The sequence below is a fragment of the Palaemon carinicauda genome, chromosome 38, assembly GCF_036898095.1.
Source record: "Palaemon carinicauda isolate YSFRI2023 chromosome 38, ASM3689809v2, whole genome shotgun sequence".
NCBI classification, from domain to species: Eukaryota; Metazoa; Arthropoda; class Malacostraca; order Decapoda; family Palaemonidae; genus Palaemon; species Palaemon carinicauda.
The window spans coordinates 35,611,006-35,634,315 of record NC_090762.1 but is presented as its reverse complement, the minus strand read 5'-3'; the positions used below and the strand labels follow the sequence as shown (position 1 = coordinate 35,634,315).

Below are 23,310 nucleotides of genomic sequence, written 5' to 3'. Positions count from 1 at the left end.
CAAACTAACATGGAGGAAATTAACCGGAAATTCCCGGCTACCATTCGTGGGGGGCAAAACCAAAGCAAAGGATGGAATAATATCCCAAAAGCTCCCCAGAGCTCGTCAGCTTTTCAGAAAAGCTCCCACAGGAGATTAATTGGTAAAATGCTCTCCACTCAAATGGCAAAGCTAACATTTTTCACAGTTTGATCATAATGAAATCATTAGTTTTGATGAACCATAAACCCCGTAGATCGTTGTCACTAAGTGGCGCTTGATTGGTTGGTTAATACAGACTGTTCATAGACCAATCACGGACGCGTATAGGCTTCTGTTAGAGAAACCATGTTTCTTTAGCGGTTGAAGGTGGAAGGAAGTTTTGCCTGTCTAGTTTTTCTGTCTGGTTGTTTGCATTGCCTGTCTGTTTTTTTCTATCTTATTTGCCCTGTCTGTCTGATTTTCTGTCTGGTTGCTTGCCTTGCCTGTCTGTTTGACTGTCTAATTATGTGCCTTGCCTGTCTGTTTTACTGTCTAATTGTGTGCCTTGCCTGTTTGTTTTACTGTCTAATCGTGTGCCTTGCCTGTCTGTTTTTCTATTTAATTGCTTGCTTTACATGTTTGTTTTTTCTGTCTAGCTGCTTGCCTTACATGTTTGTTTTTCTATTTAGTTGCTTGCCATACATGTTTGTTTTTCTATCTAGTTGCTTGCCTTGTCTGTCTGTTTTACCATCTAATTGTTTGTTTTGCCCGTCTGTTATTCTGTCTATTTGTTTGCATTGGCTGTCTGTTTTTCTGTCTAGGTGCTTGCCTCGCTTGTGTGTTATTCTGCCTACTTCTGTTTTTTTTTTTTTTTTTTTTTTTTTTTTTTTTTTGCCTGTCTGTTTTTTCCTCTCTAGTTGCTTGCCTTGCCTGTCTGATTTACTATTTACTTGTTTGTCTTGCTTGTCTGTTTTCCTGTCTGTTTGCCTCGCCCGTCTGTTTTTTCTGTATAACTTGTCTGCGTTGCCTGTCTGTTTTTTGTTTTTTTTTTGTCTTAGTTATATGTCTTGCCTATCTTTCTTTTGCCTACTTGTTTGCCTTGCCTGTCTGTTTTTCTGATTTACTTGTTTGCCTCGCTTGTCTGTTTTTCTGCCTTACTTGTTTGCTTCACTAGTACAGTTTTTCTGTCTACTTGTTTGTTTTTCCTCTCAGTTTTCCGTCTACTTGTTTGCCTTGTCTGACAGTTTTCTGTCTACTTAATTGCCTTGCCGGTCTGTTTTTCTGCCGACTTGTTTGCATCGCTTGTCTGTTTTTCTGTCGACTGGTTTGCCTTGCTTCTCTGTTTTTCTGTGTACTTGTTTGCCCTGCTTGTCAGTTTTCTGTGTACTTGTTTGCCTTGCCTGTCTGTTTTTCTGTGTACTTGTGTGTCCTGCTTATCAGTTTTCTGTGTACTTGTTTGCCTTGCCTGTCTGTTTTTCTGTGAACTTGTTTGCCCTGCTTGTCAGTTTTCTGTGTACTTGTTTGCCTTGCCTGTCTGTTTTTCTGTGTACTTGTTTGCCCTGCTTGTCAGTTTTCTGTGTACTTGTTTGCCTTGCCTGTCTGTTTTTCTGTGAACTTGTTTGCCCTGCTTGTCAGTTTTCTGTGTACTTGTTTGCCTTGCCTGTCTGTTTTTCTGTGTACTTGTGTGCCCTGCTTATCAGTTTTCTGTACACTTGTTTGCCTTGCCTGTCTGTTTTTCTGTGTACTTGTGTGCCCTGCTTGTCAGTTTTCTGTGTACTTGTTTGCCTTGCCTGTCTGTTTTTCTGTGAACTTGTTTGCCCTGCTTGTCAGTTTTCTGTGTACTTGTTTGCCTTGCCTGTCTGTTTTTCTGTGTACTTGTGTGCCCTGCTTGTCAGTTTTCTGTGCACTTGTTTGCCTTGCCTGTCTGTTTTTCTGTGTACTTGTGTGCCCTGCTTGTCAGTTTTCTGTGCACTTGTTTGCATTGCTTGTCAGTTTTTTTGTCTACTGGTTTGCCTTGCCTGTCTGTATTTCTGTGTGCTTGTTTGCCCTGCTTGTAAGTTTTCTGTGTACTTGTTTGCTTTACCTGTCTGTTTTTCTGTGTACTTGTTTGCCCTGCTTGTCAGTTTTCTGTGTACTTGTTTGCCTTGCCTGTCGGTTTTCTGTGTACTTGTTTGCCTTGCCTGTCTCTTTTTTTCTATCTACTTGTTTGCCTGTTTTTATCAGAAATGATTTCATTGGACGGACGCACGGACTTTGTTTTTAATTAAAAGGAAAACGTAGAAAACTTAAAAAAAAAGTTTTATCACCAATCGCTCCATATGTATGTTATTCTCGCATTCAAATTACTTCCCCAATTAACAGACGTGATTGAATGATAACGACGGGAGTTATTTTACCGCTCTGATTACCTCTCCCCCTCCCTCCCACCTACACCCTGCCCCCACCTACACCCTATCCACCACCCACCCACTACCCCTTACTGCTACCTACCCTCTACTCCCTACCCCCTACTCGCTACCCCTACCAACCCCCTGCCCCTTACTCCACCTTTCCCCTACCCCTTACCCGTACCTACCCCCTACTCCCTACCCCCTACCCCTACCAACCCCTTGTCCCCACCTACCCCTAACCTCCCCCTCCTCCCCTTACCCGCTATCCCATACCCGCTACCCCTACCCCTACCAACCCCCTACCCTCTTACCCCTACCCCCACCTACCCCTACCCTCTTACCCCTACCCTCTTACCCCTACCCCCACCTACCCCTACCCTCTTACCCCTACCCTCTTACCCTTACCCCTAACCTCCCCCTCCTCCCCTTACACGCTATCCCATACCCGCTACCCCTACCCCTACCAACCCCCTACCTTCTTACCCCTACCCCCACCTACCCCTACCCCCACCTACCCCCTGCTTTCCACCTACCCTTAAACTCCACCTACCCCCCCCTACCCCTACCCCTCTACCTCCCACCTACCCCAGCCCCTCCCCCACCCCAAGTAAAATCCTCATTACGACCAGGTAATTCCTTTTCGGGAAAATATGTTCTTTGATGCAAATCAGATCGAAACCTTGAATGATTTTGGAGGTTGACCTTGAGGTAATTAGCTTTCAGAGGTGTTAATTGGAAAAACTGGGATTCAGTTCGCGCGATATCGGATTAGAGGTATTATTGTCATTCTCGGATTAGTATGGGGGATTTCCCATTTATTGGATTTTTACATGGAGATTTTTTTTCACAATTGAAATTAATGTTAAAGATGAAATCCGTTTATGGATTTATTTTAAGGACGTATATATTCGTTGGATTTATGTTTATTCATCTATTCATATCTATTTCATGATCTGGAATTTTTTAAATAGTGGGGTTAATATTAAGGACAAGATCAATTTAGGCTAAGAACAACGGAACTGAAACCCTTCAAATCCAACAACAACAAATGCAGCTGTATCCACTGCAGGACAAAGGCCTCAGACCTGTCTATATTCATGTCTCGGGTTTGGTCAGTTTTCATCGCCACGCTAGTCAACTGTGGATTGGTGACGGTGGGAGACTTTAGTCTGATCGCTCACAGCAAACCAACCCAGTATGAGGGGTTCTAACTACACGTTAAGTTATCCTCACTCAGAAAGGTAATATATATATATATATATATATATATATATATATATATATATATATATATATATATATATATATATATACATATGTATATATATACAGTACATATATATATGTATATATATACATATATATATATGTATATATATATACATATAATAGCCCAGTGAGGAAAGGACACAAGGAAAAATGAAATATTTTGAGAACAGTATCAGCATTAAAATAAATATCTCCTGCTTAAACTATTAAACTTTAACAACACAAGAGGAAGAGAAATAAGATAGAAGAGTGTGCCCGAGTGTACCCTCAAGCAAGAGAACTCTAACCCAAGTCAGTGTAAGATCATGGTACAAAGGCTATAGCACTGCCCAAGACTAGAGAACAATGGTTTGATTTTAGAGTGTCTTTCTCCTAGAAGAGCTGCTTACCAAATTTAAAGTCTCTTCTACCCTTACCAAGAGCAAAACAGCCACTGAACAATTACAGTGCAGTAGTTAACCCCTTGTGAGAAGAAGAATTGTTTGGTATTCTCAGTGTTGTCGGGCATATGAGGACAGAGGGAACATGTAAAGAATAGGCCAGACTATTATTCGGTGTGTGTGTGTGTGTGTGCGTGTATGCGTGTGTAGGCAAAGAGAAAATGAACTGTAACCAGAGAGAAGGATCCAATGTAGCGCTGTATGGCCATTCAAAGAACCCCATAACTCTAGTGGTAATATCTCGACGGGTGGCTGGTGCCCAGGCCAACCTATTACCTACAAAACACACACACACACTCATATATATATATATATATATATATATATATATATATATATATGTATATATATATATATATATATATATATATATGCTCTATATATATATATATATATATATATATATATATATATATATATATATATATATATATATATATGTATGTATATTGTGTCTGTGTATGTGTACACTTATGTGTTGTAAACATATATATATATATATATATATATATATATATATATATATATATATATATATATATATATATTGTGTTGTGTGTATGTGTACACTTATATGCTGTAAAACTGTTGGAAATTGGTAAGAGAAATGTATCGACCGAAGTGTTGTTTATTGTAGGTAATAAGTAAGGACGTGTGCTTCCAGAAGTTAAAAGTGTTGATATAAAGGCATATTTCAAGCCAGCGATAAGGGTATCGCCAATAAAGGATGTCGGACAATTCGTCATTTTTAAAGTTGCTCTTTCAAGGATTTAGTGTTGGAGATTAGGCGAACGTTTTTGTGTTGAGCTGGCTGACTTTAAGTATCTCTTTGTAGTTTATATATGAAAGACATATTTCAATGTTGGTACTGTTCTTAAAATATCTTATTTTAATTGTTCATTACTTCTTTTGTAGTTTATTCATTTATTTCCTTATTTCCTATACTCACTGGGCTTGTTTTCCCTTGGGATTATAGTATCTTGCTTTCATAAGTAGTGTTGTAACTTAGCTAATAATAATAATAATAATAATAATAATAATAATAATAATGAAATATTTCTAAATAAGAGGAGTCACTAGAAAGATTAACATATAATCAATTCAAAGAAATTTTTTGGGTTTATTTTTATCCAAATTTAACAACAACATCATCAACAACTTACATCTTCCTGTTGCTAAATTTTCAGTAGTTCTCAAGGAAAAGAAAATTATCCAAATTAAAGACATTATTTTGCTTTATTTTATTTTATTCAAAATTGCACAAAGACAACAACAACAACAACAACAACTTCTACTATCTTCCTGTTGCTAAATTGCCAGTAGTTTTCAAGGATAAAAAAAATTTATCAAAGTCAAAGACATAATTTTGCTTTAATTTATTTTCTTCAAATTTCACAAAGACAACAACAACAACAACAATAACAACAACAACAACAATAACAACAACAACAAGTATTATCTTCCTGTTGCTAAATTGCCAGTAGCTCTCAAGGGTGGTGGGGGGGGGGGGGTGATGATCGGCGGACGAGGAGGGGCCAATAATATGGAGGGGAAGGGGTATTTGGAGAGAGTGGGTATATAGATGGGAGGTAGTATGCACAAGGCACCAGGTGCTACAGTCTCGGGATTTCCATTCCTTACCATTCACTTAGTCTCTGTCTTTATAAATTTATTCCCCTCTCTTTCAGAGGGACGTCCTATTAGCCAAGATTCTTTGTCTGTTCGTCTGTCTGTGTGTCCTATAGAAAGATTCGGCAGTTTCGCTTTGTAATTTTGATGTATTCCATGAGCAATTTGTTTATTATTATTATTATTATTATTATTATTATTATTATTATTATTATTATTATTATCACAAGGAAACTGGCAAAATTTTTCATAGTCTTTGACCTATTTTCGTGAGAGTATTATCATTATTATTATTATTATTATTATTATTATTATTATTATTATTATTATTATTATTATTGCTGTTGTTGTTGTTGTTGTTGCTGCTGCTGCTGCTGCTGCTGCTGTTATTATTATATTCAAAACTAAAGCCTTTGTTTCGAGTAATGTTATTCTTCACATTCTTCAGGCACATTAAATATTAGGATTTTTAGCCATTACCCGAAAGCATAATTCATCTTAAAAGTTGACGCTCAAAATCTACTCTGAAAGTACTCTATAACTATACTCAATTTTTTTTTTTATTGAGGCGCATTTGCACCGACTCGCAGCGGTGCCCTGTAGCTCGGAAAAGTTTCCTGCTATTTGATTGATTAGAATTATCTTGTCCAACCAATCAGCGATCAGGAAACTTTTCCGAGCTAAATGGACACCCCTGCGGGTCGGTGCAAATCTGCCTCACTAAAAAGAATTGACTATATGTCTGAACCTACTCAGAAACTACTCAAAATGCTCAGAAACTACTCTGAAACTATTCTATAACTACGCAGAACCTACTCTGAACCTAATCAGACAACTCTGAAACTTCTCTGAAACACTCTGTGGTGGTGTCTGAACCTACCAAAGATCTAGTTCCAGTTTTAGATCAATATTCAACCTTTGAGAAAGTCTAGTCAGGCACCAACCTACCACAAATGCGTGAGGCCAAATCCTATCATGTGCTGTGGAATGTCCTTAAGTGTAACTTGCCCTAAGTACCCTCTAATTTCACTCGCTTTTATGGACCCCCTGAGTGTGATTGATGATCCTGAAGCATCAAAGACCTCTCAGTTAAATCCTCCTTAATTAATATACATTGTTTTATTATAAGAGGGTTTTCAAAAGGGAATAATTCCATCAGTGTTTGCATTTCTTAAATCGTCGCATTTAGAACTTTTGATATAGGTGATAATGACAGAGGGACTTTGAAGCCTAACTTTCGAGGTTCGTTTCTAATCATATGCTCTTTGCAACACACGACCAGTTTAATGGGCTTTTGGTCGTGATATACACGACCAGCACATAATCGTTCTTTCTTACACGACTAGTACGAACCATTCTTTTTATCGCAAGGAAATCCTCGTTTAATATGCTTTGGGTCGTATTATACACGACCAGCACGTAATCGTTCTTTCTTACACGACCAGTACGAACCATTCTTTTTATCCCAAGGAAATCCTGGTTTAATGCGTTTTTGGTCGTGTAATCATTCTCTCTTACACGACCAGTACGAACACATGTTTTTATCCTAAGGAAATCCTCATTTAACATTATTTTGGCCGTGCAATCATTCTCTCTTACACGACCAGTACGAACACAATTTTTTATCCTAAGGAAATCCTCGTTTAACATTATTTTGGCCGTGCAATCATTCTCTCTTACACGACCAGTACGAACACATTTTTTTATCCTAAGGAAATCCTCGTTTAACATTATTTTGGCCGTGCAATCATTCTCTCTTACACGACCAGTACGAACACATTTTTTTATCCTAAGGAAATCCTCGTTTAACATTATTTTGGTCGTGCAATCATTCTCTCTTACACGACCAGTACGAACTCATTTTTTTATCCTAAGGAAATCCTCGTTTAACATTATTTTGGCCGTGCAATCATTTTCTCTTACACGACCAGTACGAACACATTTTTTTATCCTAAGGAAATCCTCGTTTAACATTATTTTGGCCGTGCAATCATTCTCTCTTACACGACCAGTACGAACACATTTTTTTATCCTAAGGAAATCCTCGTTTAACATTATTTTGGTCGTGCAATCATTCTCTCTTACACGACCAGTACGAACACATTTTTTTATCCTAAGGAAATCCTCGTTTAACATTATTTTGGTCGTGCAATCATTCTCTCGTACACGACCAGTACGAACTCATTCTTTTCACCACAAGGAAATCCTGGTTTAACGTGCTTTGATCGTGCTGTACACGACCAGCACATAATCGTTTTCTCTTGCACGATCAGTGCGAACACATTCTTTTTATCACAAAGAAATCCTCGTTTAACGTGCATTTTGGTCGTGCTATACACGACAATAGCAAATACGTTTTCTCTCAGAGCATTACTTGTTTAGCGTTTATTTTTGTGTATGTATGTGTAGGGTTGGGACTATAACGTGCTTCTCGTCGTGTATAACGAATACGTTCTCTCTCTCTCTCTCTCTCTCTCTCTCTCTCTCTCTCTCTCTCTCTCTCTCTCTCTCTCTCTCTCTGCTATGACAAATGATATCTTGATAATATCATGTAATCTATAACTATTAAGGACATCGAAAAGTCTAGATTTGGTGAAAATAAGAAATAGAATAAAAATGGGAAACTGGGATTAATCCCAAAGGGGTACTTATACCCTTCCCTTGAGGCAAGGTGAATTGAAGGAAACAATGGATACAGAATGTTTCGATGTGTGTATGTGTGTTTTTGTGTGTGTACACATGTATTTACACAATTATATATATATATATATATATATATATATATATATATATATATATATATATATATATATATACGTATATATATATATATATATATATATATATATATATATATATATATATACATTTATATATATATATATATATATATATATATATATATATATATACATATATATATATATATATATATATATATATATATATATATATATATATATATATATATATATATATATACATATATATACATGTATATATACGTATATATATATATATATATATATATATATATATATATATATATATATATATATATATATAGAGAGAGAGAGAGAGAGAGAGAGAGAGAGAGAGAGAGAGAGAGAGAGAGAGAGAGAGAGATGCATGTACAAATCGAGTATGATTTTCAATATACGTACATTCGAAAGCTCTCGCACACAGAGACGAATTGTACGCCCCAATTCGGACGACGGGGGCATATGCTTGCATCCTGTTAAATGGAATATCCAACTTGTACATCAGAACAAATACCGTCTCGTGAAATGCCTTTGGCCTCGTGACATGGGAGTGCCTCCACTTTGTAGCCGGGCTAAAAGGGATCTTTGGGAATATTGAAAGCTGTTCTATCTAAGATTGGATCTCCGGCCGGGAGGGAGACCTCCCGCGGGGCAATGGTGTTCGCTGCTGTAGTCTGAGCGTAGATTGTTTCTAGGGTCTTCAAACTACTTTATCTGAAATCATTCTGGATTTTGTAGTGGTTAAATGACTGCGTTGGGTTTGATATTCTGAAATAAACAACAACCAACAACAACAATGATAATAATAATCTCCCCTATATAATATAGTTTAAATGTTATTATTAAACTGGGGTCCCAAACTTTTAACTGGGCTATACAATGCACTAGAAGAGTTGGAAGACCCAGGCCTATATGGCTGATGACTATGAAGCGTAAAGTAAGAGATGATGAGCTTAGAATTTCTTAATTAAAAGCTCAAGATAGAAACGACTGACGAAATCCAACCGAGGCCCTTTGCGTCAATTGGCGCAGGAGGTGATGATGATGATATAATAAAGAGCAACTCTCTCTCTCTCTCTCTCTCTCTCTCTCTCTCTCTCTCTCTCTCTCTCTCTCTCTCTCTCTCTCTCTCTCTCCGGTAGGGGAAGAGGGATTATTCATACCCTGGTGAGAGGGGGTGTATTAGCGTGTGTGTGCATATCTATATAAATATATAGCCGCCGTTCATGACCGGTCGCGCACACTAATAATAATAATAATAATAATAATAATAATAATAATAATAATAATAATAATAATCTTCCTTATATCATAAAGTGCAATTGTCTGGATATATATGTATATATATATGTATGTATATATATAAATATATATATATATATATATATATATATATATATATATATATATATATATACATATATATATACATATATATATATATATATATATATATATATATATATATATATATATATATATATATATACTTATATATAAAGTGTAAGTGTCTCGAGATATATATATATATATATATATATATATATATATATATATATATATATATATATATATATATATATATATATATATATATATATATATATAGATAGATATTCCTTTCGCTCCCTGGGGGGAGAGAGAATAGTCATACCCTGATGAGAGGGGATGCGTGTGTGTTCACATATATCTAATGATTTAGCCGTCATTGTTGACTGGTCGCCTACACTTGTAATAATAATAACATCAATACAGTAGTAGTATTGATAATAATATCTTTCATTAATATTTCGATTTTGCAACCATAGAAAATTACTGTGAAAGTTAGAAAAAACGGTTATTGACTTATATTGTGAGTTGATTATTCAAAAAATTAACTCATGAAAACTATGAAAAAAATTAAAAATGAATATATTGGAAATGTTTGGAAAAATGAAAAAAAAATATCTAGCTGATTCCCTAATGAGGAGATACCCTTTATAAAAAGAAACTTTCCCTGAATATTTCTGCAACAATCATAGTTTTAGTGGAAATTAATCCCCATTCCTCTCTTTAATTTCCTCTCCCCTTAATTTGCCCTCCCCTTAATTTTCCCTTCCCTAATATCCCCTCCCCCTATTTCCTCCTCCACCACTTTCCCCTCCTCCCCTACTTCCCCTTCCCTTTCCTCCTCCTTCTTATCCCTTCCCTTTGGTGTGGGGGAGAATCATTTACCCTCCTCCCTCCCCACTTCCCCCTCCCCCTCCTATCTCCTCCTTCCCCTTCCCCCTCCTTCCCACCTCCTTCTCCTTATCCCTTCCCTTGGGTGTGGGGGAGAATCATTTACCCTCCTCCCTCCCCACTTCCCCCTCCCCCTCCTATCTCCTCCTTCCCCTTCCCCCTCCTTCCCACCTCCTTCTCCTTATCCCTTCCCTTGGGTGTGGGGGAGAATCATTTACCCTCCTCCCTCCCCACTTCCCCCTCCCCCTCCTATCTCCTCCTTCCCCTTCCCCCTCCTTCCCACCTCCTTCTCCTTATCCCTTCCCTTGGGTGTGGGGGAGAATCATTTACCCTCCTCCCTCCCCACTTCCCCCTCCCCCTCCTATCTCCTCCTTCCCCTTCCCCCTCCTTCCCACCTCCTTCTCCTTATCCCTTCCCTTGGGTGTGGGGGAGAATCATTTACCCTCCTCCCTCCCCACTTCCCCCTCCCCCTCCTATCTCCTCCTTCCCCTTCCCCCTCCTTCCCACCTCCTTCTCCTTATCCCTTCCCTTGGGTGTGGGGGAGAATCATTTACCCTCCTCCCTCCCCACTTCCCCCTCCTCCTCCTATCTCCTCCTTCCCCTTCCCCCTCCTTCCCACCTCCTTCTCCTTATCCCTTCCCTTGGGTGTGGGGGAGAATCATTTACCCTCCTCCCTCCCCACTTCCCCCTCCCCCTCCTATCTCCTCCTTCCCCTTCCCCCTCCTTCCCACCTCCTTCTCCTTATCCCTTCCCTTGGGTGTGGGGGAGAATCATTTACCCTCCTCCCTCCCCACTTCCCCCTCCTCCTCCTATCTCCTCCTTCCCCTTCCCCCTCCTTCCCACCTCCTTCTCCTTATCCCTTCCCTTGGGTGTGGGGGAGAATCATTTACCCTCCTCCCTCCCCACTTCCCCCTCCCCCTCCTATCTCCTCCTTCCCCTTCCCCCTCCTTCCCACCTCCTTCTCCTTATCCCTTCCCTTGGGTGTGGGGGAGAATCATTTACCCTCCTCCCTCCCCACTTCCCCCTCCCCCTCCTATCTCCTCCTTCCCCTTCCCCCTCCTTCCCACCTCCTTCTCCTTATCCCTTCCCTTGGGTGTGGGGGAGAATCATTTACCCTCCTCCCTCCCCACTTCCCCCTCCCCCTGCTATCTCCTCCTTCCCCTTCCCCCTCCTTCCCACCTCCTTCTCCTTATCCCTTCCCTTGGGTGTGGGGGAGAATCATTTACCCTCCTCCCTCCCCACTTCCCCCTCCTCCTCCTATCTCCTCCTTCCCCTTCCCCCTCCTTCCCACCTCCTTCTCCTTATCCCTTCCCTTGGGTGTGGGGGAGAATCATTTACCCTCCTCCCTCCCCACTTCCCCCTCCCCCTCCTATCTCCTCCTTCCCCTTCCCCCTCCTTCCCACCTCCTTCTCCTTATCCCTTCCCTTGGGTGTGGGGGAGAATCATTTACCCTCCTCCCTCCCCACTTCCCCCTCCTCCTCCTATCTCCTCCTTCCCCTTCCCCCTCCTTCCCACCTCCTTCTCCTTATCCCTTCCCTTGGGTGTGGGGGAGAATCATTTACCCTCCTCCCTCCCCACTTCCCCCTCCTCCTCCTATCTCCTCCTTCCCCTTCCCCCTCCTTCCCACCTCCTTCTCCTTATCCCTTCCCTTGGGTGTGGGGGAGAATCATTTACCCTCCTCCCTCCCCACTTCCCCCTCCTCCTCCTATCTCCTCCTTCCCCTTCCCCCTCCTTCCCACCTCCTTCTCCTTATCCCTTCCCTTGGGTGTGGGGGAGAATCATTTACCCTCCTCCCTCCCCACTTCCCCCTCCCCCTCCTATCTCCTCCTTCCCCTTCCCCCTCCTTCCCACCTCCTTCTCCTTATCCCTTCCCTTGGGTGTGGGGGAGAATCATTTACCCTCCTCCCTCCCCACTTCCCCCTCCCCCTCCTATCTCCTCCTTCCCCTTCCCCCTCCTTCCCACCTCCTTCTCCTTATCCCTTCCCTTGGGTGTGGGGGAGAATCATTTACCCTCCTCCCTCCCCACTTCCCCCTCCCCCTGCTATCTCCTCCTTCCCCTTCCCCCTCCTTCCCACCTCCTTCTCCTTATCCCTTCCCTTGGGTGTGGGGGAGAATCATTTACCCTCCTCCCTCCCCACTTCCCCCTCCTCCTCCTATCTCCTCCTTCCCCTTCCCCCTCCTTCCCACCTCCTTCTCCTTATCCCTTCCCTTGGGTGTGGGGGAGAATCATTTACCCTCCTCCCTCCCCACTTCCCCCTCCCCCTCCTATCTCCTCCTTCCCCTTCCCCCTCCTTCCCACCTCCTTCTCCTTATCCCTTCCCTTGGGTGTGGGGGAGAATCATTTACCCTCCTCCCTCCCCACTTCCCCCTCCTCCTCCTATCTCCTCCTTCCCCTTCCCCCTCCTTCCCACCTCCTTCTCCTTATCCCTTCCCTTGGGTGTGGGGGAGAATCATTTACCCTCCTCCCTCCCCACTTCCCCCTCCCCCTCCTATCTCCTCCTTCCCCTTCCCCCTCCTTCCCACCTCCTTCTCCTTATCCCTTCCCTTGGGTGTGGGGGAGAATCATTTACCCTCCTCCCTCCCCACTTCCCCCTCCCCCTCCTATCTCCTCCTTCCCCTTCCCCCTCCTTCCCACCTCCTTCTCCTTATCCCTTCCCTTGGGTGTGGGGGAGAATCATTTACCCTCCTCCCTCCCCACTTCCCCCTCCCCCTCCTATCTCCTCCTTCCCCTTCCCCCTCCTTCCCACCTCCTTCTCCATATCCCTTCCCTTGGGTGTGGGGGAGAATCATTTACCCTCCTCCCTCCCCACTTCCCCCTCCCCCTCCTATCTCCTCCTTCCCCTTCCCCCTCCTTCCCACCTCCTTCTCCTTATCCCTTCCCTTGGGTGTGGGGGAGAATCATTTACCCTCCTCCCTCCCCACTTCCCCCTCCCCCTCCTATCTCCTCCTTCCCCTTCCCCCTCCTTCCCACCTCCTTCTCCTTATCCCTTCCCTTGGGTGTGGGGGAGAATCATTTACCCTCCTCCCTCCCCACTTCCCCCTCCTCCTCCTATCTCCTCCTTCCCCTTCCCCCTCCTTCCCACCTCCTTCTCCTTATCCCTTCCCTTGGGTGTGGGGGAGAATCATTTACCCTCCTCCCTCCCCACTTCCCCCTCCCCCTCCTATCTCCTCCTTCCCCTTCCCCCTCCTTCCCACCTCCTTCTCCTTATCCCTTCCCTTGGGTGTGGGGGAGAATCATTTACCCTCCTCCCTCCCCACTTCCCCCTCCCCCTCCTATCTCCTCCTTCCCCTTCCCCCTCCTTCCCCCTCCCCTGTCCTGGAAACTTAGGATTAATGGGACGGGCATTGTTCGGATTAAAAGGGATTCGTCCTGTCATTGTCCAAATCTGTAATATAAAACCTTCTGATAAATAGATGGCGGTGGGCTGAATGTGCCCTTTCCTTTCGCTAATACGTTTTGCTTCCTTTATTACCTCCGCCGACGAAGTTGGAAGGAGGCTATGTTTCACCCCTTATTTAGTGTGTTTGTTTCTGTGTTTGTTTGTTTGTGAACAGCTTCCTGGCCACAATTTTAACCGTCGAATGATGAAACTTTCAGGGATTAACTGAAATGTAAAGAACTGGAAATTATTAAATTTGGGAAGTTCAAGGTCAAAGGTCAAGGTCCCGACCAAGCTAAATGTCCAATTCACGTAGTCGGCGATAAGTTTGGACACCATTGTCACAGAGACTTCAAACATGGTTCATATTTGAGCGTATGAAAATTCACTCCAATTAATACATGATTAGGTTAAAGATAAAGGTCAAGGTCGAGCAAAAGGTCGAGAAATGCGCTTTACTGAGTGTGCCAAGGTAACGGCCAAGCGAAATGTCCAATTCACGTAATCGGCGATAAGTTTGGACATCATTGTCACAGAGACTGTAAACTTGGTTCATATGTGAGCGTATGGAAATCCACGCCAATTAATACATGTTAAGGTCAAAGGTCAAGATCAAGGTCGAGCAAAAGGTTGATAAATGCGCTCTACCGAATGCGCCTCTATTTACGATTATTATCGCTATTTTTCCCTTATTCCTCCCCTTAATTTTTTTTCATAATAGTTTTTCTTTAATGTTTACTTGGGATTCTTATATGTGCTCATTTTCGAATATTCCTTAGTGTAGTATTGATATTCGATCACAAAAGCAATTGAACTTTGAGCGTAAATGGAAATCCTTCTTCTTCTTCCTCTTCTTCTTCTTCTTCTTCTTCTTCTTCTTCTTCTTCTTCTTCTTCTTCTTATTATTATTATTATTATTATTATTATTATTATTATTATTATTATTATTGGTGTTGTTGTTGTTATTATTATCATTTATTATTATAATAATTATTGTTATTATTGTTATTATCATTATTATTATTATTATTATTATTATCATTATTATCTACGCCAAGGAGGTTATAAGATGAACTGCGTTTATTTATCTGTCTATATATATGTAAGCAGGATTACGGTAAACCTTCTTGCGCATTTTTCACCAAATTTGAACAACGGATAGATATTATGCTCCGGAAGAACCCATTCAATTCTGTTTATTATTATTGTACAGCCGATTCATTCATTGCCAACATATGAAAAGGGGAGAGTTTGGTCCGTAGACTTGCGTAAAATGTTGACAATCTTCATTGGTGGAGGTCTGAAATCTCTGATTGCTTTTTCTACTTATTATTATTATTATTATTATTATTATTATTATTATTATTATTATTATTATTATTATTATTATTGTTGTTGTTGTTGTTGTTATTATAGTACTTGACTATGAAGTAGGAAATTTTATTATTATTATTATTATTATTATTATTATTATTATTATTATTATTATTATTATTATTATTGTTGTTGTAAATAATAATCATAGTAATAATAATAATATTAACAATAATAATAATAATATAAATATTACTATTATTATTATTATTATTATTATTATTGTAACCATTATTATTAGAATCATACTAGTTGACTATGAAGAAGGAAATTTTATCAATATCATTACCATGTTATTATTCTTATCATTCCATTGCAGCAGTTGACTGGGTAGCTGGGGGTAACCTGACGTTAGAGAACGTGTCCAGAAACCAGATGGGAGCTTACCTTTGCATAGCCAGCAACAAGGTCCCTCCTTCTGTCAGCAAACGTATTATCGTCAATGTTAATTGTGAGTTACATTATTGTATTTAGTTATGTAGTGTGTGAATATATATCAATAATCCAGGTGTGTGGTCTATATGACTGGAAGCATATATATATATATATATATATATATATATATATATATATATATATATATATATATATATATGTGTGTGTGTGTGTGTGTGTGTGTGTATATATATATACATATATATTTATTTATAAACATATGTGTAAATTATATGTATATATAGCCATACCTACATATAAATATGTGAGTATGTATGTACTGTATATGTAAATATACTTGTACCGTATATATATATATATATATATATATATATATATATATATATATATGTATATATATATATATATATATATATATATATATATATATATATATATATATACATTGATATATGCATATATGAATATATGGATACATTCACATTTATCTATTTCTCTATCTATCTATCTATACACACACTCACATATATGTATATATATATATATATATATATATATATATATATATATATATATATATATATATGTGTGTGTGTGTGTGTGTGTGTTAGTGTGCATCTATAATCCACAATTACATATACAAGCACACATACATTCACACACTATAACTATCTTATTTATGACATATTCGGACAAAATTTGATTTAGTACCACACAGCTTCCCAAATCTCTCTCTCTCTCTCTCTCTCTCTCTCTCTCTCTCTCTCTCTCTCTGCGCACGAACCCTTCCTATTCATTTCATATGCCATTAAGATAAATGCATCGAGACCTGCACTAATAAATCGCTTCTCCTAAATTTCCAGTCTCCCCCGTCGTAAAAGTGGACAACCAGCTGATCGGAGCGCCCCTCGGCACTGCCGTCACTGTGGAGTGCAAGGTTGAGGCTTTTCCTAAGGCCGTCAATTACTGGGAGAGAGAGAACGGCGAGATGATGCTTAATAAGTAAGTGTTCTATTTTCTTTATGTTTTAAAGTTTTAAAGGCCCTGCGTGAATGGCAGACGCAAGGGACAGTGACACTGCCATAGCTAGCACGACATTACCCTAGGCACTGACCATACAGTAGTTGATTAGCACCCAAGACCCCTCTCCACCCAAGCTAGGATCAGGATATATATATATATATATATATATATATATATATATATATATATATATATATATATATATATATATATAGATATATATATATATATATATATATATATATATATATATATATATATATATATTATTTATATATATAATCAGTGCCTAATTATATTCACTGACCATAGTTGTTTTGGCTAATTTTTTCATGGCCGGATGCCCTTCCTACCGCCTACCCTCCCCATTTACCCGGGCTTGGGACCGGCACCAAGTTGAGGCTGGCTTGCCCCCCTCAGTAGGAAAAGATGTAGACAAAGAAGAAGTGCCTAAGCCCCATCTCCACCCAAACTTGGATCAGGGGGTGCTGGCAGAATGGTTACTGATGACCCAGCAAGTAGATATGTAGGCTCCACCAAACCCGCCCCCCCCCCCCCCCCAACCTTTGCTTACATGGTGAGGTTGCAGACATTACAAGAAACTATAGAGCTTAAGCAGGACATAAACCCCGATCGTCAGGCAAGGACGTTTCCAGTAGGCCACACCACTAGGGAGAAGAAAAATATATCATTGGTGAAAACTCATCTTGGGAGTTCTCGATTTTGTACTTTATAGTTTGGTATTAATATTGATCTTATTACAATAGGACTTAATGACCCTAACTCTTTTAAGTTTTGATAGCTACTGGAGTCAGTTTAATAAGGTATAGTCGTACATATACTGTATTGATGGAAACTGTAATGAAAACGGTAATTTTAATGTGATAAAGTCATGTACACTAATACTGCATGTTTTTATCCATCTGCTCATTGATAGGTAATTAAGTTTTACACGCTTAAATTGTTCTTTCAAAAGCACAACGTTTATTTCATAACCATGTCAGTTTCTGCAGGTTTAAAGAAAGTAAAAGGAAAAATATTTGTACATATTCATGTGTATGAGCATTTGATATATAATCACTTCTTTGAAGTAAAGCTTACTCAATACTCTCACGATCTCCATCTATACATGGTCTAAGACTAGGTATACCTAGGCTATGCGTCTATACAGATAACTTCTGTGCAGTTACGTCTCTCTTTTAAGGAAATGTACAGCTAAGTTATCAATTTTACCACTGACCAAATAAGCTAGAGTTTCATAATCGCAAGTGCTACTCCTCCTATGATAAATTCTATATAGAAAAAATATGGCTTCAATTTAAAACTCTAACCTATATCTAAATTTTATCAATATACTGATGGAAAGAACTAAAGAATTTCTATTCATTCAATAACTGAATTTTCTGATGAAATATTATTTACCAACCAAATACCGGCATTAATTTACTACTTAGTTTTGATTTAACGTTCAGCCAGTTCAATGTAATTATTGTAACTATTCTTAATTACTAAAGCTTTTATTCGACAAAATTTGCTACTCGTTACAGTTCCAACCTCTATTTGTCCTGAAAATATAATAGAAAGTCTTTTATTTTTATTTTTTGAATAAGATACTGATATTGAAAACCAATGAAATATTAACATTTACCTCATACATACAAAAAATGCGGTATTAATAAGTTTTAAGGCATTTCATTCTGAATTCTATAAGTATACCCGCTGAGTCATCAGCAGCCTACCCCTCCCTGGTCCTAGCTTGGGTAGAGAGGAAGCTTGGGCTCGGATCCTACGTAAATATGGTCAGTCTCTAGGGCATTGTCCTGATTGCTAGGGCAATGTCACTGTCCCTTGCCTCTGCCATTCATGCGCGACTTTTAAGCCTTTAAACTGTAAACCATAAGCGCACAGTATACCTAAGAAACAGCTGCAAAATTACCATAATCCTAATTCTACATTTCCCTGTGAAGACAAACTTTCCCATTCACTTAATCCCCATCACGAAGTCTCCCACTCACACATAAATCAGCTGGTAAACGCATATCATCCAAAACGCGCATATACGCCCAGCAGAAGCGCAGTGACGGCCATAAATTACTATGTTTAACGCGTCCCCCAAAGAAGGATGGGGAGTCACAGCGCGGTATCCGCACCGGGACCGTACCAGGACACGGTTTTCTAGGAAGGCAAGCTCTTGTGCCCCAGTCTGAGCTTCGTCGACTCTTAGCGCTCGATTCCCACCGGATAGTTTCTCGGTCGGGTGACTCGTGGTTAAATTAGTAGCCATGAGTAAGATGCAAATGAGGGTGTACTGGCGAATCCCAAATAAGAGAGAGAGAGAGAGAGAGAGAGAGAGAGAGAGAGAGAGAGAGAGAGAGAGATGGTGCTGCTTATGTAAACTTTGATGTCGAGGATGGGAAAATCGCGTGTGATTGATGGAGTACAGCAAGTGAATGAATAAGCGAAATAGTTTGGGTTGATGTTCTACAGTATTTTCTTAGTTGGTCAATCCATCTTCCTCTCTTCCTTCCCTTGCTTCTTTTACACGTTGTTAGAATATTCTCTACTTTAGTTTGCTCTCGAATCCATCTTGCTCTGTTTCAATCTCTCTGTGTAATTCCTATTATTATTCTTTTCATGGCTTTTCGAGTTTTAACTAAATTATATTCTAAGGTTTTACTAAGGTTCCAAGATTCTGATGAATATGTAAAAACTGGTAGGACCATCTGATTAAATACTTTACTTTTAGAGAAAGTGACATATATATATATATATAAATATATATATATATATATATATATATATATATATATATATATATATATGTGTGTGTGTGTGTGTGTGTGTGTGTGTACACACACATATATATGTATTATATATATATATATATATATATATATATATATATATATATATATATATATATATATATATATTTATATATATATATATACATATATATATATATTATATACACATATATATACATAAATATATATATATATATATATATATATATATATATATATATATATATATATGATTTGTAATTATCCTTACCTTTCTTATAGTTTACTCCTTACGCACACACACTTAGATCTTACATTGTCTCTTCTATATCTCTCTTCTTATTCCAGTCACCAAGATCATATTTCTCCATGAAATATTATCCGCAACTCGACCTATTTTTATCTTTTTTATGCGTCCCATCTGAAATAGCCTAAATTATCCTCTCAGAGAGAGAGAGAGAGAGAGAGAGAGAGAGAGAGAGAGAGAGAGAGAGAGAGAGAGGGAGAGAGAGATCGTTAATGTCACAATGTTAGGCTACGTTGCATAGGGCTATCCCAGACAAGCATGTGTTTCGTCTTGTTCCCCGGACAATGATTTGGTTGATATTAAACGGCTTTTTGTATGCACATCACAGCGCGCGTCTCTTTATGGGCTATCTAAGAGAGAGAGAGAGAGAGAGAGAGAGAGAGAGAGAGAGAGAGAGAGAGAGAGAGAGAGAGAGAGATCTGTTTAATTCAATTTCGTTTGATGTTTCACTAACGCTTATCAGTATTCAGGTCTTAAACGAAATTATTGGATTAAAATAATTTAGGATATGTGGGTTGACACTTCCTATCCCGGTAACATTCGTGCAAAAGCACATACATACAATGAATATATATATATATATATATATATATATATATATATATATATATATATATATATATATATATATATATATGTATGTATGTATGTATGTATATATATACACATATATATGTATATATATACATATATTTATATGTATATATATATCATTAGCCATTACTAATCCACTGCAGGACAAAGGCTTAGGACAAGTTCTTTCACACGTGTTTGTTTATGGTCTTTCTATGCCACTCTACATCCTCAAAAGGTCTTTGCTCATCAATCCAGTCATTGTTTATTCACTTTAAATTTTGATAACATTCATATAGACACACACATATCTATGAATTTGCTTATTCATGTTTCTATATAAAGTCTGCTGACAGTGTGACCCCCTTTTTTTCCAGCAAGAAGTACGAGCTCCTGGAGATGCTAGACGCCTACCGCGTCACGATGCAGCTCACCATCAGGAACTTCACCCGAGAAGACGAAGGGAAATACAGGTGTATCTCGACCAACTCCCTTGGCAAGGCAGAAACCAGCATCAGGATCTACGTCATTGAAGTTTTCACGGCTAAGTAAGTTTGCTTCGTGTTTTAGGAAGACACGAAGGCACTGTAGTGCCCAAGATGGAATAAGAACTCACCTTCTCTTCTTCCATCTTGGTAGTGCCTTTAGTTTCCAAAAATAATCTCCGTGTTACAGCTTTTAGAGAGCCTCTGTAGTTCGTTGGGACAGAAATGGTACATAATTTCAAAAACTATGACTGAAAAACCACACTTCAAAAGGGAAACAAACACATGAACACCATCTAACCTAAGGTTCCTGACTTAACCTAGCCTAGGAGCCGTACCCCACCTAACCATTATCAAGAGCTGCACTCCACCTAACTTAACCTAGGAACCGCACCCAACCTGACCAAACCCAGGAGCCATACCCCACCTAACCTAACCTAACCTAGGAACTGCACCCAACCAAACCTAACCCCGGATCTGTACCACACCTAAATTAACCTAGGTTTTGCACCCAACCTAACCTAACCTAGGAGCTGTACCCAACCCAACCTAATCTTGGAATCGTATCCTTAGCTACTTACCTATCAAGGAGGTACGCCCCCTGTGACACTCCTCCACTAGACGGCTATATCCCTACTTATCCTACGACTAACCCAGTGTTTGCCTCCGAACCGGCTTCACTCCTAAATCATATTTCATAGATAATAAAACTAGGTTAATAATATCATATCTCAAACCAAGATAAACAACAAGTTCCCAATAGATAGAATCAATTTTATCAGTAATAAGAAAGTATACTTGTCCCAACGAACTACATTCCCACAAATTGATAATCTTATGTGACACAGTTATCAACTCTAATCAAAATGCTCTCCTATAATTGCGCATTAGTTTTTAAACTTGTGTGGTACCGCGTTCCTGTTAATAAAAATCGTTTGAATACCCAATTATGTTTTAAGTAAGCATTCATAATTTTCATTTTGACACCGGCAAGAGGTTTATAAAGAACTATTTTGACATTTTATGTTTCAAATTTACTGTCTTTTCGCATTGATCTGATACAACTCAAAAGTTTTATGTCCTTGATCTTTTCATCACAATCTGCTAATAATTAGAAGTAGTTCTATAGCTTTATAATTCGGTACAGACTCATATACTGTATATATACAGGGTCAGGCAAAATAATCTGACACATTTGTAGGTTTAATAAAAGGTAAATAAAGTAAAGAAACAAGAAAGTGTTTTTATTTTTGAAAAGTACATATAATGCCATTCGGTTTCATAATGTTTTAAAAATTAAATCAGTCAAATGGGATCCATTAGTGTCCACACACTGTCGAAGGGGTTCACGAATGTCAGATCGTTTTGCCTGACCCTGTATATATAGGAGTTTGAATGCCTCCTTTCAACTATTTGAAGCCAGAGTAAAAACAGTATACGTATCATAAGATACATTTGTTTTTTCATTAGTTATCATGAGATACTTATACAAGATACTTATTTTTTCACCAGTTACCACAAGATACTTATAGCAAGATACTTATTTTTTCATTAGTTATCATAAGATACTTATACAAGATACTTATTTTTATCATTAGTTATCATAAGATACTTATTTTTCATTATCTTGTAGTTAGCACAACTGTATAAACACATTAAACAATGAAGTGATATAACATTTACTATTTGCTCAAATGATATTTTGAATTTTCATAGCTAAAATCATATATTTGGAAAACATGAAATGCTTCTTGAAGACTTTAAAACCTTTCTCTCTGAGATACATAGTTTTACAAATGTGATTATTGTGATACACTTGCAGAAATAGAAAGCAAATGACTAAGAAAGGCAGTTGGAACAAATAAAGAAAAAGCAGTTGACCTCGAATAAAATAGCAGCAGATGAAATTAGTTATAAAACATACACATCTATACATTTTGCCTTCAAACTACATTCTGAAAAGCGTGGAAACACGAGGACTACATGCCATCTACTACATGTAGTAGATGGCATGTAGTCCTCGTGTGGTTGGTCGAGATTCGTGTTGCATATATATATATATATATATATATATATATATATATATATATATATATATATATATATATACATGTGTGTATGTATAACTTTGTATAGTTACCCATTCTGTATATATATATATATATATATATATATATATATATATATATATATATATATATATATATATTTATATATACACACACACACGTATATATATATATATATATATATATATATATATATATATATATATATATATATATATATATATATATATATACATGTGTGTGCAT

The 23,310-nt window shown here is 38.5% G+C and overlaps 1 protein-coding gene across 1 annotated transcript in view; it reads left to right on the top strand.

Moving 5' to 3' along the window:
- The window catches only part of LOC137630291 (uncharacterized), a 103,593-nt gene that overhangs the window by 68,765 nt on the left and 11,518 nt on the right, over nucleotides 1–23,310 (top strand). The window contains exons 4-6 of the mRNA XM_068361736.1: nucleotides 15,745–15,876; nucleotides 16,685–16,823; nucleotides 20,888–21,058. Of these exons, the coding sequence (XP_068217837.1) occupies nucleotides 15,745–15,876; nucleotides 16,685–16,823; nucleotides 20,888–21,058 (442 nt within the window). The remainder of the gene's footprint in view (nucleotides 1–15,744; nucleotides 15,877–16,684; nucleotides 16,824–20,887; nucleotides 21,059–23,310) is intronic.